Source organism: Lipomyces oligophaga (genome assembly GCF_038497815.1).
Source record: "Lipomyces oligophaga strain CBS 7107 unplaced genomic scaffold V1516scaffold_5, whole genome shotgun sequence".
Classification (NCBI taxonomy): domain Eukaryota; kingdom Fungi; phylum Ascomycota; class Lipomycetes; order Lipomycetales; family Lipomycetaceae; genus Lipomyces; species [Lipomyces] oligophaga.
Genome location: NW_027117789.1, coordinates 113,530 through 136,404, shown reverse-complemented (window position 1 = coordinate 136,404; position 22,875 = coordinate 113,530). Strand labels below are relative to the sequence as shown.

At 44.0% G+C, this 22,875-nt stretch overlaps 14 protein-coding genes across 14 annotated transcripts; 3 read left to right on the top strand and 11 right to left on the bottom strand.

Annotated features, from left to right (window-relative positions):
* Positions 1-182: 182 nt before the first annotated feature.
* Positions 183-2,074, bottom strand: V1516DRAFT_712397 (chaperonin Cpn60/TCP-1 family). The gene is made up of 3 exons (XM_066924284.1): positions 1,814-2,074; positions 813-1,739; positions 183-757 (listed from the first exon to the last, which is right to left on the bottom strand). The coding sequence occupies exons 1-3, from the start codon at positions 1,986-1,988 to the stop codon at positions 195-197; spliced, it is 1,665 nt and encodes a 554-aa protein (XP_066776568.1). The 5' UTR covers positions 1,989-2,074; the 3' UTR covers positions 183-194.
* Positions 2,075-4,135, bottom strand: V1516DRAFT_676345 (dehydrogenase E1 component-domain-containing protein). Its single transcript, XM_066922408.1, has 6 exons — positions 3,824-4,135; positions 3,528-3,661; positions 3,422-3,472; positions 3,128-3,309; positions 2,837-3,075; positions 2,075-2,784 (listed from the first exon to the last, which is right to left on the bottom strand). Exons 1-6 carry the CDS (start codon positions 3,965-3,967, stop codon positions 2,290-2,292), a joined length of 1,245 nt encoding a protein of 414 aa, XP_066776567.1. The 5' UTR covers positions 3,968-4,135; the 3' UTR covers positions 2,075-2,289.
* A 666-nt stretch (positions 4,136-4,801) lies between these two features.
* Positions 4,802-5,512, bottom strand: V1516DRAFT_686002 (uncharacterized protein; the record flags this gene model as incomplete). Its single annotated transcript, XM_066923640.1, has 1 exon — positions 4,802-5,512. The coding sequence occupies one exon, from the start codon at positions 5,510-5,512 to the stop codon at positions 4,802-4,804; it is 711 nt and encodes a 236-aa protein (XP_066776566.1).
* A 199-nt stretch (positions 5,513-5,711) lies between these two features.
* Positions 5,712-7,353, bottom strand: V1516DRAFT_676340 (uncharacterized protein). The gene is made up of 4 exons (XM_066922407.1): positions 7,070-7,353; positions 6,914-7,005; positions 6,732-6,860; positions 5,712-6,677 (listed from the first exon to the last, which is right to left on the bottom strand). The coding sequence occupies exons 1-4, from the start codon at positions 7,094-7,096 to the stop codon at positions 5,891-5,893; spliced, it is 1,035 nt and encodes a 344-aa protein (XP_066776565.1). The 5' UTR covers positions 7,097-7,353; the 3' UTR covers positions 5,712-5,890.
* A 141-nt stretch (positions 7,354-7,494) lies between these two features.
* V1516DRAFT_638688 (major facilitator superfamily domain-containing protein) lies at positions 7,495-9,862 on the top strand. Its single transcript, XM_066920068.1, has 5 exons — positions 7,495-7,794; positions 7,855-8,017; positions 8,071-8,120; positions 8,174-8,346; positions 8,397-9,862. Exons 1-5 carry the CDS (start codon positions 7,706-7,708, stop codon positions 9,656-9,658), a joined length of 1,737 nt encoding a protein of 578 aa, XP_066776564.1. The 5' UTR covers positions 7,495-7,705; the 3' UTR covers positions 9,659-9,862.
* On the bottom strand, positions 9,764-10,857 carry V1516DRAFT_676334 (YjeF N-terminal domain-containing protein). Its single transcript, XM_066922406.1, has 5 exons — positions 10,787-10,857; positions 10,666-10,743; positions 10,490-10,589; positions 10,339-10,433; positions 9,764-10,291 (listed from the first exon to the last, which is right to left on the bottom strand). The coding sequence occupies exons 1-5, from the start codon at positions 10,796-10,798 to the stop codon at positions 9,854-9,856; spliced, it is 723 nt and encodes a 240-aa protein (XP_066776563.1). The 5' UTR covers positions 10,799-10,857; the 3' UTR covers positions 9,764-9,853.
* Positions 10,858-10,983: 126 nt separating this feature from the next.
* On the bottom strand, positions 10,984-11,794 carry V1516DRAFT_676330 (uncharacterized protein). The gene has a single exon (XM_066922405.1). It carries the CDS (start codon positions 11,749-11,751, stop codon positions 11,053-11,055), a length of 699 nt encoding a protein of 232 aa, XP_066776562.1. The 5' UTR covers positions 11,752-11,794; the 3' UTR covers positions 10,984-11,052.
* V1516DRAFT_676328 (nucleoside phosphatase family-domain-containing protein) lies at positions 11,795-13,818 on the bottom strand. The gene has a single exon (XM_066922404.1). The coding sequence runs from the start codon at positions 13,770-13,772 to the stop codon at positions 11,898-11,900; it is 1,875 nt and encodes a 624-aa protein (XP_066776561.1). The 5' UTR covers positions 13,773-13,818; the 3' UTR covers positions 11,795-11,897.
* V1516DRAFT_676324 (immunoglobulin E-set) lies at positions 13,814-15,171 on the bottom strand. Its single transcript, XM_066922403.1, has 7 exons — positions 15,035-15,171; positions 14,939-14,985; positions 14,794-14,891; positions 14,671-14,740; positions 14,397-14,554; positions 14,282-14,336; positions 13,814-14,227 (listed from the first exon to the last, which is right to left on the bottom strand). The coding sequence occupies exons 1-7, from the start codon at positions 15,085-15,087 to the stop codon at positions 14,094-14,096; spliced, it is 615 nt and encodes a 204-aa protein (XP_066776560.1). The 5' UTR covers positions 15,088-15,171; the 3' UTR covers positions 13,814-14,093.
* A 297-nt stretch (positions 15,172-15,468) lies between these two features.
* V1516DRAFT_685995 (N-terminal domain of NEFA-interacting nuclear protein NIP30-domain-containing protein) lies at positions 15,469-16,216 on the bottom strand (the record flags this gene model as incomplete). Its single annotated transcript, XM_066923639.1, has 2 exons — positions 15,469-16,016; positions 16,084-16,216. 2 exons carry the CDS (start codon positions 16,214-16,216, stop codon positions 15,469-15,471), a joined length of 681 nt encoding a protein of 226 aa, XP_066776559.1.
* Positions 16,217-16,331: 115 nt separating this feature from the next.
* V1516DRAFT_676317 (CobW/HypB/UreG, nucleotide-binding domain-containing protein) lies at positions 16,332-17,817 on the top strand. Its single transcript, XM_066922402.1, has 8 exons — positions 16,332-16,424; positions 16,470-16,528; positions 16,577-16,635; positions 16,679-16,690; positions 16,733-16,829; positions 16,876-16,967; positions 17,018-17,433; positions 17,479-17,817. Exons 1-8 carry the CDS (start codon positions 16,359-16,361, stop codon positions 17,782-17,784), a joined length of 1,107 nt encoding a protein of 368 aa, XP_066776558.1. The 5' UTR covers positions 16,332-16,358; the 3' UTR covers positions 17,785-17,817.
* Positions 17,408-19,404, bottom strand: V1516DRAFT_676314 (proteasome regulatory particle base subunit RPT5). Its single transcript, XM_066922401.1, has one exon. The coding sequence runs from the start codon at positions 19,173-19,175 to the stop codon at positions 17,826-17,828; it is 1,350 nt and encodes a 449-aa protein (XP_066776557.1). The 5' UTR covers positions 19,176-19,404; the 3' UTR covers positions 17,408-17,825.
* V1516DRAFT_676312 (proteasome complex subunit Rpn13 ubiquitin receptor-domain-containing protein) lies at positions 19,298-20,582 on the top strand. The gene is made up of 2 exons (XM_066922400.1): positions 19,298-19,946; positions 20,123-20,582. The coding sequence occupies exons 1-2, from the start codon at positions 19,423-19,425 to the stop codon at positions 20,538-20,540; spliced, it is 942 nt and encodes a 313-aa protein (XP_066776556.1). The 5' UTR covers positions 19,298-19,422; the 3' UTR covers positions 20,541-20,582.
* A 12-nt stretch (positions 20,583-20,594) lies between these two features.
* V1516DRAFT_696120 (cyclin-like protein) lies at positions 20,595-22,130 on the bottom strand (the record flags this gene model as incomplete). Its single annotated transcript, XM_066924024.1, has 3 exons — positions 20,595-21,772; positions 21,827-21,901; positions 21,947-22,130. 3 exons carry the CDS (start codon positions 22,128-22,130, stop codon positions 20,595-20,597), a joined length of 1,437 nt encoding a protein of 478 aa, XP_066776555.1.
* Between the last annotated feature and the right edge of the window lie 745 nt (positions 22,131-22,875).

Below are 22,875 nucleotides of genomic sequence, written 5' to 3'. Positions count from 1 at the left end.
TAGAGACTCGATGGGAACTTGGACCCAACTATTTTAGGGTCTGCTACTAAAACTCGCTGGCACAGGTTAATTCGAAAGCGTACACTGACCCGAATTCTCAAGTCATACCCAACCTCCTTCCGGATCGAGCAATCACCACATTCAGTCAGATATATTTACATTTATTATATTTATAAATATGAAATCCACTTTCACTAATCATCATCAGCATCCCAGTTTCCAGGCATAGCTGTTTTAGGCATTACAGGTCCACCTGCACGCTTGGCCATGACAATCTGGTCGACAGCAAGAATTGTATTGACCGTGTCGGTAGCAAGCTTGATGGCAAAGCCCTTAGCTGCCAGGGCGTCGTAGATACCCTCGGACTTTGCATCTAAAACGCCGGTTGCCTCATTATCGTCGACGTCGACACCGGTTGAAATAGAACCTTTAGCCCCTCCATGGGCTGCGTACAAACTTCCCAGAACCTCAGTTGCATCTAAACCAGCGTTCTCGGCTAGAATCCTGGGAATAATTTCAAATGCTTCACCGTATTTTTTGATTGCATATTGTAAAATCCCTGCTGTCTTTTCTGCATATGCAGATATTTTCTGCACCAGCTCAATCTCGCTAGCTCCTGCGCCTGGAACAAGTCGACCGTCCTTGGTGAGAGCCTTGACAACATTGACACCATCATCAATGGCGCGCTCAACATCATCTAATAGACCTTGCGTAGCTCCACGAATGACAATTGTAGATGTTCGAGTAATCTCACTTTCTAAAAATTGAAATTTTAGTGAAATATTATTTAGCTGAAATTTTAGCGTGCTTACCTTGTCGTACAACAGTAACCCGATCTCCTCCAACTTCAATTGTCTCAACAACGTCAATCTTACCCATTTCCTCAGGCATTGGAACGCCAAGACGAGGTAGAGGAGTCGCACCAACAACACGACAGAGTCGTCGCAGGTCAAACTTGCTCGGTACACGAAGTACCAGAATGCCGTAACGATTAAGGTAGTTTAGTGCTAAATCGCCAATGTTCGCACCACCAATCAGCACACGCATGCCAGTGTCTGCCAATGCCTTAATCTCAGATTCAAGACGAGCTTCCTCATCTTTTGTAAAATTGAGCATCTCCTTTGCATTATGAAGCAAGACTGTACCTTTGGTCTCAGTTTGACTGATATCAATGGGACAGGTGAACACGCCGACACGCGCGCGCGATGTGATCTTCTTGATCGATCCTTCGGGTTCACGATTAAACACCATACCTTTCACAACTTTGCTAGCATTCAAACTGGAACCCATAATTTTGACGACCCGGACGTTATCGACATTGAAATTCTTGCTATTCTTGGGCATAACCGACAAAACTGCCTCTGAGACCAGTTCTGCGAGAAAGTCTTCGGATCCATATTGCTTAGATGCAATTGCAGGACGAATGGCCTTGAAGAGCTCTTTTTCATCTAGTAAATTGTCTACTTTTTCTACCTCGAGTTCATCCAGCATGGTCTGGGTATATTTTTCTGCTAATTCATAGCCCTTGATGATATCGGCGGGATGTAAACCTGTTCTGATCAAACTCTCAGCCTGGTTTAACAGTTCACCTGCAAATATGATAACCAGATTCGTGGCGTCTCCCATCTCTGTTTCTTGCTGCTGAGAAGCCATCACCATCAGTTTTGCCGCCGGGTGAATGACCTCGAGCTCTCGTAGAATCGTAGCAGCATCACTAGTTAGAAAGATCTTTTGCAGATCTTTGTAGTAGGTAAGTTAAACCTTCTCATATGCAGAACAACACTAGAGCATCCGACAAAAAAACAGAACTTACGATTGATAACAATTTTGTTCCGTCCACATGGGCCTATCGAAGTACGCACAATCGACGCAATCTCTCGACAGGCAGAAATGTTTCGATTGATAGCTCCATCTTCGCTCTGATAAGTTTGGTAGCCAGGTTTGAACAGTTGGGTTCCCGGCGCACTTGGCAGTGTTAATCCGGACATTATATATTTTTCTTTTTCTATTCAATATCTGATTAGAATAATTTCTTTCAATTTGCGTTTGCACTGGTCTTGCCCTCAGTCGCCGTACTACGCGAAGCTTGCTCTAAGAATGTTCTAAGATTTTTTTGACCGCGCCCGCAGGGTAACTAACCCTGATCCGAACACCATAAGCAGAATATGAGAAACATTAAACATAAAACTTAATCTCACTACGGTAGTGACTACAGAAGTGACTACAGAACGAACAGTACTGTTTTATTAATTGTTCTAATGGACCGGCCACTAGTCGACAATAGACGCCTTATTTGGCAAACGTGTAGTTCTCGTCAGTGAAGCGACCACGCAAAATAGGAATCTCAGTGCCCTTCACATACACATCTTCAAACAGAATATCTGGAGATGCCTCCGGTGGAGGTGCTTGCTCGGCCTCAGCAACTTCCTTGTCGACATAGGCCCGAATTTCTTTATCGATGCTCTTGAGCTCTTCCTCAGTCATAATACCAAGCTTAACAAGTTTATCCTTGAGACCCGTGATCGGATCATGAGTGGAGCGCATGCGTTGGATCTCTTCACGTGTACGGTATGTCGTACCGGGATCGGACATCGAGTGTCCTCCATAACGGTAGGTCGTGTACTCCATCACTATAGGACCATTTCCACCAACCGTATATTCACGAGCGAACTTTGACGCAAGCTTTACAGCCAACACATCCATTCCGTCGACCTTAATACCAGGAATATACTGACCACGCTTATGATACTCAGTAAGAGCAGACGAACGAGCGGCAGCAGTACCCTAGAATTGTTAGTTTCCAGACTTCAATGGATCTGCAGATTCGAATACTTACCATACCGTACTTGTTGTTTTCACAAGCAAAAACGCACGGAAGTTTCCACAATTTGGCCATATTAAAAGCCTCAAAAACTTGGCCCTGATTGGCTGCACCGTCTCCGTAGAGAGCAAAAGTAGCATGTGGAATGCCTAAGTAGTGCTGAGCAAAAGCAAGTCCAGCGCCAACAGGAACTTGAGCGCCGACAATACCATTGCCGCCATAGAAATGGTTACCAAAGATATGCATGGATCCACCTAATAAGATGAGTAAAAAATCAGCCCAATATAATTTTACCAAAACCATTACCTTTTCCGTATGAGGCGCCTTCGCGACGACCCATTAACTCGGCAAGAACTTTCTTGACAGATACACCTCGCATGTAGGCGAACCCGTGGCAACGATAGGCGGTAATAACATTATCATCTTTGTGGATAGCATGCTCAATACCGACAGCAATAGCTTCTTCGCCAATTGACAAGTGGCTGAATTGTTTAGTATCATACACTAAAATTATGCAGATCAGGCAACACCAAGATTGACTCACCAGCTGAGAGGGTTAGCATTAAAAAAACTCGACAGAGATTAAAATTAACTTACAATCCACGGATCTTCTTCGCCTTGTAAAGTGCGTCGGCCGCAGTCTCCATACGACTAATCCACGATTAGCTTCCACACCGAGTGGATAAGAACCAGATCAATTACGAACCGAACTGTGGTCATATCTTTGTACATGGCAATGAGGTCATTCTTAGTCGTCTTCAAATCATACGACTCCAGATCAACTAAGTATTCGTCGAAAGAGCTCGCCGGAATCGAAACCGTGAATTCCTCGTCTGGATCCTGTGTTTCGTCAGTATCAATTGTGCGGCAGAGATAGACCCGATCAAAAGTACAGTAGCATTGAGTCGGCACCGAAGTAGAAAATGTGGTACAATTAATTATACAACACTCAATACAGCAGAAAAAGAAACTAGTGACAAAACAAAGAAAAATCAAACTCACCGATGGAATATGAGAAATCGTCGTCTCGGTCGCCAGCGAGCGAGTAGCAACGCGAGCCGGACCAGCAGCAGCAGCAGAAACATACGATGGAAAAGCGGCAAGAGCTCTTGCGCTCGACTTGATCGCAGTTGATGACAACAACATTTCTATTAATAAAAGTAGACAATAATATTGATTCTAATTTTTAAAAAAAATCAGCGAAAATTGCTCGATTGCTCGGAAACAACTTGCCCGAGAAATGCGGAAATGTCGTAGGTTGTGTTAGGTCGCTGTCTGGAAGACCCAATGCCGGGACTCCAGAGCCAGTCCTACAGCTACGCCGCATAGTCTCCCTTGAGTATATCATGGCACTCTTAACTGCACCAACGTTTGCTTATTGAGGAGGATCTATAAAAGCATGAACCGCATTAATCGGCTCGTTGGCGGGGTGCTGGTGGGGGAGTCTTGGGTCTACGATATCAACTTCAACACGACACAGTATCATATTCAACGGATATAGATAAAAAGAAAAAAAGCAGAACAAAACCAATTCGAAATAAAAAAAATAACAAACAACGATATCCCTCGAGGTGTCGAAATATATATACAGCTGCCCAATCTCGTATCACCTCAGTTTCTGGTCCATATATGCCAATTGATAACCTACGTAAAGATTCCAGAATAAATCCAAATCACAACTTCAACTCCTTCTCCAATTCATAAACCGCAAATATTTTTAGTTTTTAATGTCAATTTCTATTTCCATGTTGAAATCGACGTTGATTTCAAAATGGCCAAGGAATCTGTGACAACCGATTCGACCAAATTGTATTTTGTCTATAAAAATCTGCAACAATCCAAAGTCTGCGTAGTAGAAGAAGACTACTGAACATCATTGCACAGCATTACTCCTAAGCTCTCATAGTAACCCCGTCTCAACTCGATATGGATGGTATCTTCTCTGACGCGTAATCGTAACACGTCGTCCGTAGCATCGCTCTATTCGTTTCGGTCGAGCTGCTGCCTATGTCTCTGTTCAACAAAATTTTCCGTTTCTTCCTCTTCTTCCTCCATGATCGCATCATGATATGTCGGAGGCACACCTCCTCCTAGATAGGCACTTCGAGGAAAGTGATGTGGCTCATATGGCGGTGGAGGAGCAGGCCGCATGAATGGATTTGTCGGACCGCGCTCTCGCATCTCTGGGTTGCCCCATAAATCTGATCTTCTTAAATTAGAAGTCTCGAGATCTCTCCGAAGCGCCTCCGTCCGGCGTTCATTCAAAAGTCGTAACTGAGTTGACCTCCTCCGTTTGTGGAGATATCGTAATCCAAAAAATGCCGCGATCACAACAAGGACGAGTAAGATGAAACACAGATTTAGCAAATTGTTTGGCTTGGAAAAGCCATCCACGGAATTTATGAACGGATATGTAGTCGCACTCGTAGAATTTGTCGAATTTGTCGAACTGGTCGCATTGGAAGAAGAGGTCGTCGAATTCCCCGTACTGGAAGTTGAAGTCGCATTGCTGATCGTATAGCTGCTGTTCCCAATTCCTATTAAGTCGGGAATCAAGACATTTGCAGATGCAGCTCTAGGAAACAAACCCAAAATTCCAAGAGGAACGACCGTTAAGAGAGGATCGCGTAGCTGCGCTGCAAAACGGAACATTCGGCAAACCTCTCGAGGAGTTTCAAGACACTCAGGCATTATTCTGGTCTCGCGCGAGACAGCAACCGCGCAAATACGCCCGGTTCTGGTACTTGTGTCGACCTTAATTCGCGTCGAAAACTCGACAATCTCACGATATTTCAACCAAAACTGCTTAGCTATAACTCAGATTGGAGATATTTTGAAGCCATTCCTTGTTGCATATGCAGGGTTCTCATTCAGCTTCAATCACGTGATTGATTGATGGTATGTATGGGTTCTTAAGCAGGAGGTGGAACATTTTATATGCCTATGCATTCATTTTTAAGTCAATCAGAGAGATATTCCGATTCTAATTATCGTACAATATAATCGATAATCATGATGCGGTATGATACCTACTATACCTAGTAGAAAATATGGTTTGTACTATCGTTCTCATTTTTTTATCGGGGAAAAGAAAGACGTAATTTTCTGTGATTTCGAGTCAGACTTGCCGGATTTCTTCTTGGGACTGTGCAATGGTGATAGTCGATCTTTTGATCTCGACGGTGAATTTGTTGGTTCTTTTTTTATGGGAGTCTTGATCAGTTCAGCCTCGTCGCTATCAGGCTCTGATTTTATGCGCTTTGAGCTAGATATGTCATTTTCACCGAGCCGTTTCGCTCCCAGAAATCTAGTGATGGAAGACTTATCATCAATGATTTTCTGACCATCTTTGGGTCCAGATAGATAAATATCGGCCTTGTCGGCCTCAATCTGTCGTTCTACCATCTTAGCATCGTTTTTCATCGGTAAATGTTCAATATGTTTGTAGTCTGGGTCAAGCCAGTTTTTAAAAGCTTCAGTACCCGGCTCTAAGATTAATGGAGTGCGATGATGGAGAAACTCAAGACTGGGAGCAGCATCGGTCGTAACAATGGCAAATGAGTAGACAATTTGATCCCTATTGTCCCCATTCATAGACTTAAGATGTGTTTTCGTATACAGTCCAGCAAGATACATCAATCTGGTAGTATGTTCTCGTGGACGAACAAAATAAGGTAGTTTTCCAGTCTTGTTAACTTGCGCAACTATAGCGCTTGATAACCCCATCTCCTTTGTGCGCTCAAGTGTCAACCACTCATAGTAGCCATCAGCAGGTACGATGCATCGCCCACCTTCATGAAACGCCTTTGTCCACATATTACTGCTCAGATTATCACTGCGGGCGTTGAATACGGGTCTAAAAGTCAGCTTCACAAATGCCAATACGACTAAGACAAAAGAACTCCCTTACGGTCGGCCTCTCGGTATCTCATGTTCCCAAGGTGGAATGAAAGCCCACCGCATCAACCGGCCATGCAATTGGTTATCTCCCGATTGTCGATACATGACTGGACGAAAGGTCGTTGGTCGTACATTATTTCTATCTCAAATAAGTATAAATAAATTTATACTCTGAAACAAAAAAGTACTCACGAAGGATAATATTCTCCAAACCGATCATCCGCAGCAAACTCATCGATCATTATCCCATCCTCTTGCAGCATATCCCGAAGCTGCTCTAAGCGCTGGAATCGGTCAGCATTAGCTCAGTAACACTATTCGATCACAGGTCTACATATCAATACTTACAGCAGCTACTGAGTATCGTCCACACATCCTTGCTCTTTCTTGCCGGATCAAACATGCTCCTCACACAGGATTCCGACATCTGCCCTGCTGATCACGATTGTGGTCACGTGTATCCAGACAATCTGCGATAAGATTGGGAGAGATCAAGAAAGCTGATGCCAATTATTAGCGCCCTGCTGGAGTATCGCTTTAATTGAGATAAAGAGCTGTTAATTAATCTATTCCGTCACAGGACTTTCCGATTCGCCATCCGCTGCCCGAATTAGCAGACAAATATTTCCAATATTGGTTAACGCGCGTCCAAATTAGGGCTTGTCGCAGTCGCCGGATCAAAGTAGGGAGAACTCCCAAAGGCCGCAGAGACCTAGGGTCCGTGCTAGACTCTCAGACGGCCGCTGGCGCACTATCACGAACACAGCATGCTGGGTGCGAGATACCCGTACCGTAATTCTTATAGAGCTAGGGATCTTGTAGTGGAGTCACCGATTATTTAAGTGTGAATTTGCAGAAATATCGCAGAAATTCGCTGAGAAAGACACAAGCGAAGGACGGTTTTGACTGCAGAGATTGTCCTAGGCTTATCGCGCTGTTCACACTTATCAAATCTTGCCGCAGCATAAACAGTCTACGTTCATCATGTCAGAAGGACTCGCAGCACAGGAAATACTGGATGAGGAAATCACTCTCATAGTGGAGCAGGATTCTGATGTCCAGCGGAACAGATCGTGAGTTCGCGTATTGGTTGATGACTATTCTCGTCGGACTGTCTGTACTCACACTGCTAGATCCAGTGCTCGTCAATCTCGGAGTTTTAGGCCGGCTAGTCCGTCTGCTACCTCGAATCCACACTTCGATGGTCCTAGTAGTGTCTCGCAAAATGTTCTATGGTCCTTATTCGAATCGGCGAGCCGATTCAGGGCTCGCTGGTCGCCGTTTCGAACTCCTTCGGTTAGTTTATGAAATTAACTTCTTACTTGAAAGTTCCCGTATTAACCGGCCAGATCTACTTCCTGCTTCCTGTTTTTCTACTCCTCACTACCGCACATGGAGCGTAAGTTAGAATTGCTAATTAACTAGCTAGTATTTTCTTTTCTGACGGTTTAGTTTGATGGCTCCGAAGTTGAATCTCTTGCTTTCACTTATCTGCCGATCGAGCAGCGAAAATATCGAATCTTCCGCATCCGTTGGCGATGTTGATCCTTCCTGCCAGACTCCTGAAGTTCACGCTCATCTTTCAAAGTTTAACTTGACTGTGGGTCTGATCCAGGGTATTCTCTGTAAGTTTTTCACTTGAATTTGCGGTCATCAGGAGCTGATTATCGTCAAGCTGCTGTTGTAGCACCAAAATTGGGTACCTTATCGGACCGTTTAGGAAGATGTCCAATTCTGATGCTGAGTGCTGCTGGACCTCTAGTCGCGAATATGATTGGCATTCTTATTTCCTATTCGAATGGAGTGCATGCTTACCGCTGGTTTTGGCTTTCTGCCTTTTTCGATGGTGTTACTGGTTCTGTAGCTGCTATGATGTCTACCGCTCACGCGTACGCTACAGATTGTACACCCCCGGAGAAGCGAGCGTCCGTCTTTGGACTTTTCCATGCATGCCTGTTTCTGGGATTTGCTGGAGGTCCTGCTCTGGGTGGATATATAATTAAAGTAACTGGGAACATTATGAGCACATTTTATCTTGCGATAGTTATGCAAGCTATTTTTATGCTGTTCGCTGCTCTTATTTTGCCCGAGTCTGTATCTGCCCAGAGCCGAGAAAATGCACGGCAAATTCATGCTGCAGCTTTGCAAGCTGAGTATGAGGAGTTCGGACCTCCAGTCTCGCTGCGTGATTATATTCGACGAGTCAACTTCTTAGCGCCGCTGAAGGTTCTGAGACCTACAAATGGTGTGCGGCCAGACATTCGTCGTAATCTTGTTGTTCTTGCTCTGATTGACACGGCAATGATTGGTATTGGTGGCGGGGCCGCGATGATTACGATTCTGTATTCCGAGCTGACCTTTGGATGGACGAGTGTGGAGACTGGATATTTTATTTCTATAATGAGTGCTGTCCGAGCGGTGGTGCTGGTTGGACTGCTTCCGCTGTTGACGAAGTATTTACGTTCACGGGACGTATCGAGCATCAATCATGTGGGTGCTTCATTCTCAGATATTTTTCTTCTCCGCTGTGCGATTTTGATTGAGATTTTGGCCAGTATTTCGTTTTGTCTATCGCGAACTGGGGTACAATTTGCAATTAGCGGGAGTTTGAGTGCTGCAGGCAGTATTGCCTCTGCGACGATTCAGTCAGCGTTAACGAAGCATGTCGCTAAGCAAGATACCGGCGCACTTCTAGGGGCTTTGAGTTTGATGCATTCACTGTGTAGTATAGTTGCACCGACGTTGTTTGCGACGATCTATGCATACTCTGTAGCATGGTTTCCAGGACTCTTCTTTCTTGCACTAATCTCAATATTTGTGTGTCTGTTTATGCTGTCGCTGATGTTGAAGACTAACAAGTTCCCATCACTGTATACGCGAGATGTACTAGCGAGAGAAGATATGGAGATGGATATTCCACAGCGATATCATGATTAGAATTTCTCTATTGTTGTTGCTTGGCTGTTTGATGAAGTTTGCATGGTATAAGTTTAAGGTCATTTTATATAGGGGTTTTATAGGACTCGGGTTGTTGGATTTAGATTTATGATTGTTTAAAGATTGAATAGAATATAAACTGAATATACTGACTGAAGAATACTCTGATATGCTGAGATACATACATGTGTATATCTACATGGGAAGTTGGACAACCTGATCGACACCTGGGTATTCTGGAAGGTCCAAGTTCCACCTTTCCGCTATCTGACTTGAAATGAACCTTCCGCCTAGAAAATGCCTCTCGCCATGGAAAAACTTGGCCGCTGGCTTAGGTGCCGAGAGGCTCACCAGGACCTTGGGGTGAAATTTTGCACCTATCTGGTCTTCTCCTGGCTTGGAAGAAGAAGGCGGGGGACCCGCATCCACGGTCCATGATGAGGGGATGTCGATGCTCACTACGGGTTTGGAGGTTTTCTCCAACATTGCGATGACAGTGTCGAACGGAGGCTTGATGGGCGGATGAAACGAAAAGCCAAATAGCGCGTCAAGTATTTGGTCGGTCGATATAAGCGCAGACTGGATATCAGTCGTGAACGGGATATTCATGTTGTGGAGTTGAGTAGTCAGTCGCTGTACGTTAGTATGCAATATGCTAGAGGGGCTTAGGGAGGAAATACCTGGTAGATATCTTTGTTGGGTTGCTTTGGATAGTATATTGTAGGCGTGTATCCAAACAATTTCAAATGTCGAGCCGCCACTAATCCATCTCCGCCTGTATATAGTCAGATCATGTCATCTCATGCAATCTTTAAAGAAGTTTATGCAAACCATTATTTCCCGGACCGACTAGTACAAGCACTCGATTTTTTTCCGTCGGAGGATATGATTTATATACAGCCTGAGCACATGAAAGTCCTGCCAGCTCCATCTAGTGAATTTAGTTCAAGGTTTGAATAAAAATACTATGATATACAATAGATCAGGAGGTCATGTGAAATCAGTACCAATTGATCCAGTGAGAATCCACCGGTCGACATGAGTTCTGCGTCTAGCAGCGCTGCGTTTTTGGCAGATAAATATAACTAAATTTATTAGTTTATGAATTTTTATACTCATTATACTTACTCTAGAAGCCATTGTTGGAGTTAGAGAGAAATGAAGTAAGATCTGGATAAGAGGAATGATAAAGGTGATTTGGGATGAATGAATTGAGATGAATTGGGATAAATTGGGATTCTACGAGACAGTAGGGGATATAAGAGAGCGCATGATCGAGCCATATTTTTCATTTTATTATAAAAATGATATGCATTATGGAAATTCATGTGTAATAATCTATATTTAACTACCTGCTTATTGTTTGAACTGTTCTGACCATATAATTAATATAGTCAAATAATTTCTGGAACGTCGCGAATATCATCGAAGTTTTGAACCGCACGAACCTGCCTAAAATCATCCTGAACAGGTCTCCAAACCAAGACATTTCTTTCGTAGGCCAAAGTTACATTAATCATTGCAACAGCACCTACCAACAACAAGATAGCCAACTCGAACCCGACTAGAACAATCATCGACTGACATGCATGTTCCTGTAACCAGAGAACGACTTCCGCGGTCGACTCACCCTCAACCGATGTTTCATCGCCGCAAGGTGCTGGCGTAACTGCATATCGAAATCCAGTTCCAAGCTGTGCAAGGCATAGAACCGCGTAGATCAAATCCACGAGAAATATGTGCTGCAAACAAGTAATGCCGAGCCGAAGCGGAATCACCACAGATAGTCCGATTCCGAGCACTGAAACCACAATGGAAAAGATCCACGCAGCCTGAGCTCCATAGATTCGCTTGGCAAGATTGGCAGCAGAGATTCCAAGAATCACAATACAACAGCATAGAATACTGATTCTAATTAGCAGCTGACTCAATGTAGGAAGGGCACGGAGTGAATATTTATATTCTTTGAGATACGCCTGGAACGTAGATTTTGAGAATTTCTGCAGTTGTGCATCTTGGGTGTAGCTTTGCGCATCACTCTCAATATCGGACGAGTTTGGCTCCGCCTTTCTTATAAATATCGGTAAACACATAGTATCAAATACTAATCCAGAAAATTATTCAACAAGTCTACGATGGGCCATCAAAATATATCAACACAAAGTCATGGCACCCCTGCACCGAAACATCCCATCTATTCGTACAAATTAGAACACAAGCAGATATCAAATCCAGAAAATCACATTTCAATAGCTGAAGACTGAATCGACATAGGTCTTACAGACTCTACGGCATTAACTCCAACACCTGCTCCAATAGCGGATCCAGATCCTCCCACAACTCTTCGCTGATACCGTTTTGGCGCCAGACTGAACGTGAATTTGCGTCGCCGCACTTTCCCAAACAAAACATACGCCATCACGATGAAAATCAGCGCAAACAAAAACAAACCAGGAATCCGCCGCTGACCAAACGTGCCCTCTGAAGAGACAATTGTGGCGTTAAACCCGTAGTGACCCCACCAGTTATCGTCACCCTCACGTCCATGATCAACATTATTGAAGATTGTCAAGTCAGGAATGGCTGCACCCAAATCCACACGCTCAATCTCGAAAGCTCCTGAATTAGGTCCCAACCCAACGTCATACCGATCTGCGATCGCGGTCGCATTTCCATGTAAAGATTTGACCAGCTCCGGTGCTATTGGCACTTGACTCGACGCGTACAAAACCATTTTTCCTAACGTCCAACTCAACTCGACACCATTGACGGAACTTATACTTTGGAAACTATCAAGATAGTTCATCTGCTGCTTGCTCTCCATTCTTAGATCGCCTTTATTATTCGACGACGTAGGGATATTGAAACCGGAGTGCAACACGTTCATCACCCAAGATCCTTTGAAACACATCTCTTTGAGTTTGCTCAAATCAATCGACTTTCCGCTCGCAGCCTTTTCTAATACAGTCCAGTCACGCGAGCAAAATTTCTCCACCGCATCGAGAAATGATGCGTAGTCGTATTGTCCAGCCCCAATCGCCTCAATCTCTAGATCACTCTCCATTGGATTACCCTTCTCATCTGTAGTCTCGTTGTCAAGCTCGTCGACAAATAATCCAGATCGAGTCGTATGCCAAAATTCACTGACTCCGATGAAATGATTCACGTCGAAATCGATAGCCGGTGCATGTACACCGCCGAATAAGCACGGCTCATCGGGACATGATAGGTCTTTTGACAGTAATGGATAGGTAAATGCCAGGCATTGCGTAAGATTACCCGTTCCTTCCAGAATCAAACCTTTGAGTTCGGGGATATCTGACGTCAGCAGTCCATTTGGCGAACAGGGATCCAAAATCGAGTTGCCCGACTTTCCTTGTTTAGATTTACTATAAAGTAATTCCATATATCGCCTTCGAGCCTGATTCGCACCATATCCTAACCATGTCGAGACGAACACATTATACTCCAGCGCATGGCCCGACAGACTTCGTAGTCGTACTCTGTACAGGTCGTCCATATGTTTAACCGCTTCGGATGCATTCGGAGCAAACGCTATCTGAGCTGAGGCTCCGCCCATATCTAGAAACCCATAGGTGGAATGACCTTTCCCATGGGCGTGCTTCTCAGGCGAATCGATTGAGCCGAGCATGTAATTCAACGCCAGCCAGCCATACAGTCCCTCCGTTTCACCGTCAATCACACGAACATGCGTTTCGCAATCTGGAATTAGAAATTTTGAATTTGTTTTGAAGTGAAAACACGTTTTGTCCAAAAGTATCTGCCGGTCGTTATCAGACAACAGTCGCATTCCCGCAGTTGCGAGCAAAAAAATGGGCGTTTCCGAATGTTTCTCTGCCGGAATAATCTTCTTTGCATACTCCAGTAGAGGATCTAAATGCTTCACTTCCAATTCTTCTGGGTGCGTACTGTAATCTGATATTCCCGGACGTACTTTCAGTTGCCAGTCGTCACCGCCTTTGCCGACTTTTGGCACCGCATGTGAACTTGCATCCACAACTGTGGGCCAGGCGTAGATCTGCACGCGCGACCCACTTGAGCCGGCGTCGATCACTATTCCGTAGTTTCGTCTTTGCGGAGGAATTGCAGGCATTTGACTTAATTTGGAACTGATTTTATTCGAAATAGTTCAGAGTTAGTTACCAAGGTGTTAGGGTCAAAGAGATCAACAAAGCGGCTTCAGTCGGGAGACCGATTGGGAAGTCTACTAAAATACTGAGTACGAATACGAGCGGAAACTGAGTACATTAGAGAGAGTGACTCAAAAAAGTTCGGGGAGTTCTACAGAATTGAACAATATTTCGGGTCGTCTGTCGTAGTGTCACGATAGAAAGGCGTGTGAAATTGGCGGAGGACTGATAGAACAGGTACGACAACGGGCCAGGGCCAAATGAAAACGAGGACTCTTCTAAACTCAATCCCAAGACTTTTTAATACTTAAAGTCCAGGAAAACAGTAAATGTGTCGTGCCATCATCGTCAACAAACTTCGAAGTAACCTCGTACGTGCCACGGGATATCAAACCTGAAGGAGCTTCTTCTTCGATAACTTGCAAAACAGTCAGTGCTTGCGGGAAAAATTGAAAGCAGAGTGAATACATACAAGTCTTCTCGTAGTATGGTTTATCGGACGTATTGGGTGGATAACTTCCACAGACCTGGAAATAAAAATTAGCTGTGTCATAAATTATTTATGACAAACTAAAGAAGCAACTTACATCGTCGCTCTTGTCGACACGAATACCCTTCCGCTTGACCAACTGGAGATACCGTAGGCCCGTGATAATCTCGTGTTGAACGCGGAACCGGATCCGGACTTTATAATGAGATCCTTCTTTGAGCACGATCGGTTTTTCTTTCAGTGATTCAAGAGCATCTGCTTTTTGTTAGAGTTTATTCAGGTGGGCAGTCAGTAGTAGTCATGTCTGTTTTAGGCTGCGCTGGATAGCCGTAGGCATGGTGATGATGAAGACGTCTTCTTGTGTTACATACTTGGTCGCGTAAGGTCAATGGAAATAGTCTGATGCCCTTTTATTTCGAGTTCCAATTTGAGAATGACAACCTGGAATCGAGTTAAATGCACGTTCGCTGCGTATAATTGCTGCAATAGAATACTTTGCGTTTATCTCCGGGTTCACCGATAGAACCTGTGGTCGCGGTGGCACCCAATCCAAGAGACTCCTTCCATTTACGTAGACTCTCGTCATTATTATCTGGTCATTAATATCCGGATACTCTTGTCAATTTTGAAAAAACACACCTAAATTCACGTATTCCTCGACTGTTTTTTTCTGACCAACTACATAACTTGTGAAGTCAATAACAACCGTAATGGACGAAAACAACGAACACTCACCCTTCCGCAACGTCCGCCACTAGCTCATCCTCAGACTTATTCGACTGTTCCATTGCAAAGAAAAAATAAATTCACGCACTATTCGACAGTCTCGAAAGAATAAAATCTGGATGTTGTTTACAAAAGTCGCGTGTTTCTGCGGTCAAAGTCCACTACGCGTTTGCTAGGTCGTTTTTTGGGTCTCAGCCGCGTCTAGTAAATGACCTTTGCTTTAATTTGAGTCAATTTGGTTGAACTTAGACGGACCAGTTAATTGTACTGTTACAATAGTATTGGAATTAGTCTCTATAAATCCAAGTTTAAGCATTGCAAATAATTGCAGTGCGAAGTGAAATTTCCCCAAGCTGTGAAACCAGTGGAAGACGAGCGATTAGAATGAGCTGAGGTGCCTGTTTAATCTAATTACCATACCAAGTTCTCATATTTTTATTAAATTATTTCTTTTTTCTAACGATTACTCCTGAAAGGGATTTGGATATTTTTTTCTCGTTTCTTCGAGCGAGAATTCGGTTTAGAGCAGCTTTTTTCGATTTAGGATCGGGTGGCGTAGCATTTCTTTTGTGATCTGTAGATTTGGATTCCGATACCTCGTCTGACTTCGTAACCAATCCTTGAACTGCTGAAATATTTTCAGTGCCAATACTTTCTTTTTCTGAGTCATGAAACGTATCTTTCGACGATACAAACCGAGATTTGAACGCAGAAATATCGAAACTCGGCATAGGCTTGTTCTCTTTTGTTTCAGCTGGCTCCGCCGGCTCAACTGTTTCCAACGTCTCGATCATCTCTAGGTGCTTGTTTTCCTTTGCTCGTTTCAACTCACGAAACAGTTTTAAACTATCTTCAACTTCCTTATTGACCCGGTCTTGTTGTCGCTTCTCTTTATCAGCCAGTGACTGAAGAAATGCGACTTCATCTTCATCTAGTCTATGAATCTGGTTTCTTGCTGCAGTTTCTTGTTCAAATTCCAATTGTTTCCGATCTAGATAAGAATATGACTGTGAATTAAATGACTGAATCAATAAAACTTGGGCCTGCGTAGATCTCACCTTTATTGGCTTGCAAAATGTCGTAGAGTGATCGATCGCTCTGCGTCAAGTTTACCTGTGCTTGTGATCCGAGACCTGCTCGAGCTGTGGATTTCGATATTGCGCCTGATCCTGAAGTGAATCCTGAGGACATATTTCCGCGTCGAATGTAGTGTGCTTAATAGTTAACGTTAAAGTAAGTTTCGTTCAGAGGTGATATCTCTAAATGGAAAATTTATATCAGTCCCAACTATCCATACACTCATATCCATCTATGTTGTAAGAATAATTTACAAATGTCGACAGACGATGACGAACCGCCAGAATTGATTGAATTGGATCCAGTCCAAACGCCAATCCAAGTATGTACCAGATAACGAAGGATGAGACTACGACTAATAGATCAGACCGATGATGTCAAAGTTCCGTTGACTATCATAACAGGCTATCTCGGATCTGGAAAGACGTAAGAACATGAATTACAATTCATTGACCAGATAATTAACTATTTTAGCACGTTGTTAAATAACATTATGCACCAGACTGACAAGAAAATTGCAGTCATAATGAATGGTTCGTCAACCATAAGTTAGGTCATACCATACTAACAATACAGAATTTGGAGATTGTAGGTGTACTTGAGAGTCACGGTCGCTAGCTAACATGCCAGCGATCGATATTGAGAAATCACTCATGGTCACTGAGGGTGACAAAAGTTACACTGAATGGCTTGAACTAGGCAACGGATGTCTTTGTTGTTCAGTAAAGTATAACTAGAAATAGTTGATTTAGATGTCATATTAATCTGGCTAGGGACACAGGAATTGCTGCGTTAGAGTCACTAATGGAGAAAAAAGGAAAGTTCGACTATATTTTACTTGAAACTACCGGTCTAGCTGATCCAGGTATGCTATTTAATTTTGATTTCGAAAGGGACTCTTACTTAATCTGTCAGGTCCGATTGCCAATATGTTTTGGCTCGACAAAGCACTTGCTTCTTCGTTATATCTCGACGGCATAGTCACTGTAGTTGACGCAGCCAACATTGTGCAAAGCCTTGAAGACACTTCCATTGACCGTGCACATGCGTCTGAACTTGACTCGGTAGACGTCGTGCCCACTTCTACGGCCTATATCCAGTTGTCTTATGCCGATTGCATCATTTTAAATAAGTCCGATCTGGTCCCGAATTCCGAGATCAGCCAGATTTCTCAGAGATTGGCTAGTATCAATGCATTAGCTACTATTATTCCTACATCGTTTTCGAAACTGAATTCTGTCGACCAGATTCTGAATATCTCTACCGTCGACAATGATCTTTCGCGATGGGAAGGCATAAAGCTATCCACTCCAACATCATTCCACGACCATGTAAGTCTCCATTCGCGCGTCCGAATCTAACTAACTGACATCTAGCGAATTACGACTATTACTCTCGCCATTCCCATTCTCTCTATGTCACAATACAACAATTTTGAATCATGGCTGAGAAATCTATTATGGGAAGGCATGGTCGCTGACAACGAAGCAGTCGAGATACATAGACTTAAGGCGAAGATCGTACTTCTATCTGGTTCGGTTTTCATCTTACAAGGAGTTCGCGACACTTATGATACAATTCCAGTCCCCGAAGCTTCTCAAACTGACGGAAAACTTATTTTAATCGGCAAAGGTTTGAATTCGAAAATCTTGTCTGATTCCTTAAACTCAGCTTTATCATAACATTATATGAAAATATATATTTTAAAATAATAATATTCCATCTACGCGTAAAATGACACTGTCTTGGATTTACGCGCTTGGACTTCTGTAATCGCCTCGACAAAGTCTTCATGACGAATTTTGGCTTGCCCATTACGAAGAGCAATCATGCCAGCTTCGACAGCAACAGCTTTCAGCTGAGCACCATTGAACTCGTCAGTACTCCGCGCAAGTTCCTGCCAGTTAATGGACTCGTCGACGGTCATTTTCCGCGCGTGAATCTGAAGAATACCTGCGCGCGAATCCTCGTTCGGAAGTGGAAACTCAATTTTGCGGTCTAGCCGCCCGCTTCGTAATAATGCCGGGTCAAGAACATCGACGCGATTGGTAGCAGCCAATACCTTGACGCGGTCGTCACTGCTGAATCCGTCGAGTTGGTTGAGCAGTTCAAGCATAGTTCGCTGCACTTCTCGGTCGCCCGACTTGTCGGAATCAAATCGCTTGGTTCCAACGGCATCAAGTTCATCAATAAAAATAATTGCTGGTGCTTTCTCCTTCGCTAACGAAAAGGCATCGCGCACAAGCTTGGCTCCGTCACCGATAAACATCTGCACTAGCTGCGGGCCAGCCAGCTTCAAAAACGTGGCATTAGTCTGAGCAGCACATGCTCTCGCAAGCAACGTCTTTCCAGTTCCAGGAGGACCATACATTAATGCGCCTTTCGGCGGCTTTATTCCAAGCTTCTTGAACTTGTCGGCTTGTTTCATTGGCAATACGACGGCCTCAACGAGCTCTTCGATCTGCTTGTCAAGGCCACCAATATCAGCGTATGTCTCTGTAGGTTTCTCATCAACCTCCATGGCCTTAACTCGACTATCGTACTCAGCCGGCAGAGTATCTAGAACAAGGTATGAATCTTTGTTGACTCCGATCAGATCGCCAGGCTTGAGATTCTCTGGGTCAACTAGCCCAATAAGTGGCAAAAAAATTGTCTGCCGAGTCGACGTCTTGATCACAGCAGATTTTCCTACACGGGCTGCATCAAGATCAATATTAGCACCTTCCTCCAAATCTTCCTCGTTAGGGTCCATATCTAGAATTTCAACCACGTTGGCTACCAGGTACGGCAGCTGCTTATTGTTCTCGATTTTGTCTTGGTTATCCTTGATTCGCTCGGTCATCGTTACTTTTTCATGATTTAGCCGCTGAAAGTCAGATCTCAGTACCTTGATGTCGTTCTCGATTAGTCGCCGACGATTGATGATGTCTGTTGTCGACGAGTTGAGAATCTCATCGTCGATGCCGTCATCCTGCTCATCTTGTTCCTCGGCGTCCTTCGATTTTCCTGATACATCCGCCATTTCAGCGTCGTTTTCACGCTCAAGCGCATCTAAATCTTCTAAAGTTGCCATCCTTTCTGGTATGATTTAAAAATGATTAGACAGTGCTGGTGTATGTAACGTTGTTGTTCACGAGGGTAAGAACAAAGTACTACGCCGCTATAGAGTAAGCTGTACTCAAAACCCTCAAAAGTGTAATTGGCCTTCTACCTTCCATGGGCAGATTTACTTGTCTAGATGGAATAACAAAACGGTTAGAGTGTAAGAGGGAATATTTGGAGCTGGATTTGTCACTGAATCCGAAAAGATAAGTTCGGCAATGTCAGACTCTGTAGTTCTTCTCACGTTCAAGGCAGGGCGCGTGGACTTCAATCCACCATCAAAACATGTGAAGCCGCTTCCTCAGAAAGGCAAGATCACACTGTCGAGATCTACCGACGAGGATGCTTTGCTACTGTCGTTCGTATGGGAGCCCAGAGGGTCTTCAAAGAACGATCCATCAGTCGAGAAGGATGAACTTATGATATTCCCTGGGGAAGCAGAATGGTTACCGGTTTCGCAGTGCAAGTCTGGGCGGATGTTTGTGCTGAAGTTTAACAGCTCGAACCAGCGATCGTTTTTCTGGATGCAAGATCCACCAGCCAGTGACAATTTGGATGAGATTACAGAGACTGATCTCAAAATTTCGACAAGGATTAATACTTTATTGGAAGATATCGACGCCGAGGACGTGGACATCTCGGAGGATCCTGAAGATCTCAAGCAAGTGGCTTCTACTGCTGCTGACGTCGAGATGGCCGACGCTCCAGCTTCCTCTTCCGGTGGAAACGAGCCAGCTCCACAGTGAGTGCCTCCCATCTTTTTGTTTGCTTGTTTCATCCAGCGTTGGCACTGGTGTTTAGTTTGTATTATACTTTGTCGATCCTGATCGTGTGGTCGTTGTTCTTCTCGTGCTCTACTCATTCTCATTTACTTCATTTGCTTGATTTTGTTATTAATACATCGTTCTATATCTCAAGATCGTCCCTTTCATCGCTTATCAGCTCAATCGTCGTTCCGCCCGCCTCCCACGAATCGCAGTCTACCTCAGACATTAGCGAGATCTCCGACGCTATCACTCCACAACGTATGGCTTCCTATGTCGACTCGCTCGCGGACTCTGATCCCAAACTGGCATCTCTCTATCATTATCTTCCACTTGAGATCCCAAAAACTAAACGTGAACTGATCCGAGTTTTACAATCGCCTCAATTTATCCAGGGGCTCAATAGCCTAAGTTTAACATTACGTTCAGCAGAGGATGCGAATGTCGGCCATTTGGTGGCCTCAGAGCTGGGTCTTCCCTATCGAGGAGAGGGCGTCGAAGGGTTTTTGCGTGCCCTTTTCGCTGCTGCTCATAGTACTGATCAAGAAGAGCAGAATGAAAATCAGACATAAAGAAAAATTTAGTTGTTCAATTGATTATTTTATACACCCAAATTCCTGATTAATTCATTTTTTACTTTTTGAAAACAGATGGTCCATTGCCGCGTAATTGATCTTTTTCGACAGCACTTTCTTCTGCAGCATTGCTTTGGCACTTTCCGCAGGTGTCTCGGGCAAGTTCTCAGATGTTGAGTCCTTCGGTCGATTCCGCTTTCGTTTTCTAGGTGCATGAACAATCCCATTTTTCAAATCTTCTTCCATCCGTTTCCGCTTCTCTTCCTGCATCTCGAGATAGTCTTTGTTTAGCTCCATCCAAACTTTCTCCTTCAAATCCACTTCGGGCTGCGAAAGCATCACCGACGAGATCTCGTCATCATCGACATCAGATAATCTGTCCGGATCATCGTAGAGATCGACTTTGACTGTGTACTCAGACTCTGCAGTGTCGGTAGCTGCAACCGGTACGTTCAGTGGAATCTCTTCAGAGATTTTCTGAAAATTTGTGTCATTCAATGTCGCTTCAATATCATTTGACACCTCCTCTTCCAATTTATTTGCATTCTCCAGCTGAGATTCATCTTCGGATTCGGGTTGCTCGGTCGACTCGCGCACTCGATGACGCGTGAACGACGGTGGATCAGCCTCGGATTCGATATTGGTTTCTCGGAAACTCTGGATCGTTAATGAACCGGCCTGTGTAAGTTTAAACTCGTCAAGTCGTCTCTGAATCGTATCCTCGGCGACTTTCGCGACCCGCACAATCTCCGCTTTGGTTCGCCGATAATTGTTCATCCGTGCAGCCACTAATATACAAGCACCCGCGACACCGGCAGGCCTTCGCCCCTGATGAAGCCAATCTTTCCCCATGCGCTGTACGAGTCGGACCGCATCATTCATTACTTTTCGAACATCAGACCCAAATTCCAACCTGGATGCAAACCGCTGGATATATATCGACGGATCAATCAATGGGATTTTTTTTATTTGTAGAGCTTTGACTAGTTTGAGATAGGTCGCGCCAATTGCAAACACGCTTACATGCAACAAGTCGGCAAAATCCATCAGCATGTGAGTCGTCTGTTGTTGTCGACAAGCTACATACACACAAGCAGCTACTACGTGTCGTGACTGCCGACCTTGCACAAAATTCTGTGTCACTGCAAGCTGGAACCACCGGTTCCCTGCTTCTCCAACATATTCCGGAAGATGCAGCGCATATGCTAATCGCATAATCCGATGGCGACCTAAAATTTGCTAAGCAGCTTGTCTCTATAGATTAGGACGGTGTAAACGCGTACCTTTGGCAAGTGTTTGCTCTCGACTCTCCCATGACCCATTTCTCCGCAGTCCTCCACCAATGTTCCGAGCTCCACCTAGCCAGTCAGAATAAAATACGGCTAGCAAAATTTAGAACTTACTTTGCCCTTCAGCAATATACATTCCCTGAACCATGGCGGCTCCAGAAGAAGTCTCTGCAAAAGTAACTTCAGATACTATCGCGGTATCATCAACAATTTTTCCACAATTTGTGCAAGCCACCTCACCGGACCCGGTGTCAGCTAGTGAGGTGCTTTTGCACTGAGGGCACACCTTGACAGGCATATCGAGTTCCTGCTCGCAAAGTTGGCTTTTAGTGGATTTTGATCGATTGTTGAGTGCAGATTAGCTGCTAGCTCGGAACATTCGCTGGGACCAAGAATGGCTAGGATTGGGAGATGAGGTTGTGAGTACATGAGGTACCTGGCGTATATCTAGTCACTTATTCAAGATATAGATAGTGTCGAATAGATTGCTGTAATTGTATTAAAATTCTAATGATTCTTAATACTTGTTGAAATTCGCTAGGACGTGACTCAGGAACAAATTTCGAAATGCAGATCCACCGATCTCGATGTCAAGTAGACTTGGTAAGCGCAAAGAACAACGCTGGGATTCCAGAAGACGACAGGATGCCATATATGCCCATGTAGAGTTATTTTTGCGAACAGTATTATAGGTATCGCTATTGAGTTCGCGTCACTGACGGTTCACTCGTATATATTAATTCTAATATTTTATTTCAGAAACTTTGATGTCTGTCCTACCCATCATACTAATACGAGTACATGTTATCCTCTTACTTGATTCACTCTGCTAGCGCACCTGAGATGAGAAAGTTACAAATTTTTCTGCTAATCAAGAATATGGTAAAGAATGAAATCCTACTGCAGTTAAAGAAGGTTACATACCGACTTATCTGACTAGTAACGATGCTCAATTGCTTTGGTCCTGTGATCTCATTATAAAATCGTTATACTATGACATTGACTTCACACGCACAAAAGCTAGCTAAACATACTCTTTCGAG

Coding starts and splice junctions, on each gene's coding strand:
- V1516DRAFT_712397 (XM_066924284.1), bottom strand. CDS start 1,988: ATGTCCGGATTAACACTGCCAAGTGCGCCGGGAACCCAACTGTTCAAA. Junction 1,740..1,813: donor GAACAAAATTGTTATCAATC/GTAAGTTCTGTT, acceptor CCTACTACAAAG/ATCTGCAAAAGATCTTTCTA. Junction 758..812: donor GGTTACTGTTGTACGACAAG/GTAAGCACGCTA, acceptor TTCAATTTTTAG/AAAGTGAGATTACTCGAACA.
- V1516DRAFT_676345 (XM_066922408.1), bottom strand. CDS start 3,967: ATGTTGTTGTCATCAACTGCGATCAAGTCGAGCGCAAGAGCTCTTGCC. Junction 3,473..3,527: donor AAAGATATGACCACAGTTCG/GTTCGTAATTGA, acceptor ATCGTGGATTAG/TCGTATGGAGACTGCGGCCG. Junction 3,310..3,421: donor AAGGCGAAGAAGATCCGTGG/ATTGTAAGTTAA, acceptor TGATACTAAACA/ATTCAGCCACTTGTCAATTG.
- V1516DRAFT_676340 (XM_066922407.1), bottom strand. CDS start 7,096: ATGTGTGGACGATACTCAGTAGCTGCT. Junction 7,006..7,069: donor GACGATACTCAGTAGCTGCT/GTAAGTATTGAT, acceptor GACCGATTCCAG/CGCTTAGAGCAGCTTCGGGA. Junction 6,678..6,731: donor GAGATACCGAGAGGCCGACC/GTAAGGGAGTTC, acceptor GCTGACTTTTAG/ACCCGTATTCAACGCCCGCA.
- V1516DRAFT_638688 (XM_066920068.1), top strand. CDS start 7,706: ATGTCAGAAGGACTCGCAGCACAGGAAATACTGGATGAGGAAATCACT. Junction 7,795..7,854: donor GATGTCCAGCGGAACAGATC/GTGAGTTCGCGT, acceptor TCACACTGCTAG/ATCCAGTGCTCGTCAATCTC. Junction 8,347..8,396: donor TCTGATCCAGGGTATTCTCT/GTAAGTTTTTCA, acceptor ATTATCGTCAAG/CTGCTGTTGTAGCACCAAAA.
- V1516DRAFT_676334 (XM_066922406.1), bottom strand. Junction 10,434..10,489: donor AGTCGGTCCGGGAAATAATG/GTTTGCATAAAC, acceptor GACTATATACAG/GCGGAGATGGATTAGTGGCG. Junction 10,292..10,338: donor CCAACAAAGATATCTACCAG/GTATTTCCTCCC, acceptor ACTAACGTACAG/CGACTGACTACTCAACTCCA.
- V1516DRAFT_676330 (XM_066922405.1), bottom strand. CDS start 11,751: ATGTGTTTACCGATATTTATAAGAAAGGCGGAGCCAAACTCGTCCGAT.
- V1516DRAFT_676328 (XM_066922404.1), bottom strand. CDS start 13,772: ATGCCTGCAATTCCTCCGCAAAGACGAAACTACGGAATAGTGATCGAC.
- V1516DRAFT_676324 (XM_066922403.1), bottom strand. CDS start 15,087: ATGGAACAGTCGAATAAGTCTGAGGATGAGCTAGTGGCGGACGTTGCG. Junction 14,986..15,034: donor GTGGCGGACGTTGCGGAAGG/GTGAGTGTTCGT, acceptor TGACTTCACAAG/TTATGTAGTTGGTCAGAAAA. Junction 14,892..14,938: donor CGAGGAATACGTGAATTTAG/GTGTGTTTTTTC, acceptor ATTAATGACCAG/ATAATAATGACGAGAGTCTA.
- V1516DRAFT_676317 (XM_066922402.1), top strand. CDS start 16,359: ATGTCGACAGACGATGACGAACCGCCAGAATTGATTGAATTGGATCCA. Junction 16,425..16,469: donor CAGTCCAAACGCCAATCCAA/GTATGTACCAGA, acceptor CTAATAGATCAG/ACCGATGATGTCAAAGTTCC. Junction 16,830..16,875: donor TGTCTTTGTTGTTCAGTAAA/GTATAACTAGAA, acceptor TAATCTGGCTAG/GGACACAGGAATTGCTGCGT.
- V1516DRAFT_676314 (XM_066922401.1), bottom strand. CDS start 19,175: ATGGCAACTTTAGAAGATTTAGATGCGCTTGAGCGTGAAAACGACGCT.
- V1516DRAFT_676312 (XM_066922400.1), top strand. CDS start 19,423: ATGTCAGACTCTGTAGTTCTTCTCACGTTCAAGGCAGGGCGCGTGGAC. Junction 19,947..20,122: donor GGAAACGAGCCAGCTCCACA/GTGAGTGCCTCC, acceptor CTATATCTCAAG/ATCGTCCCTTTCATCGCTTA.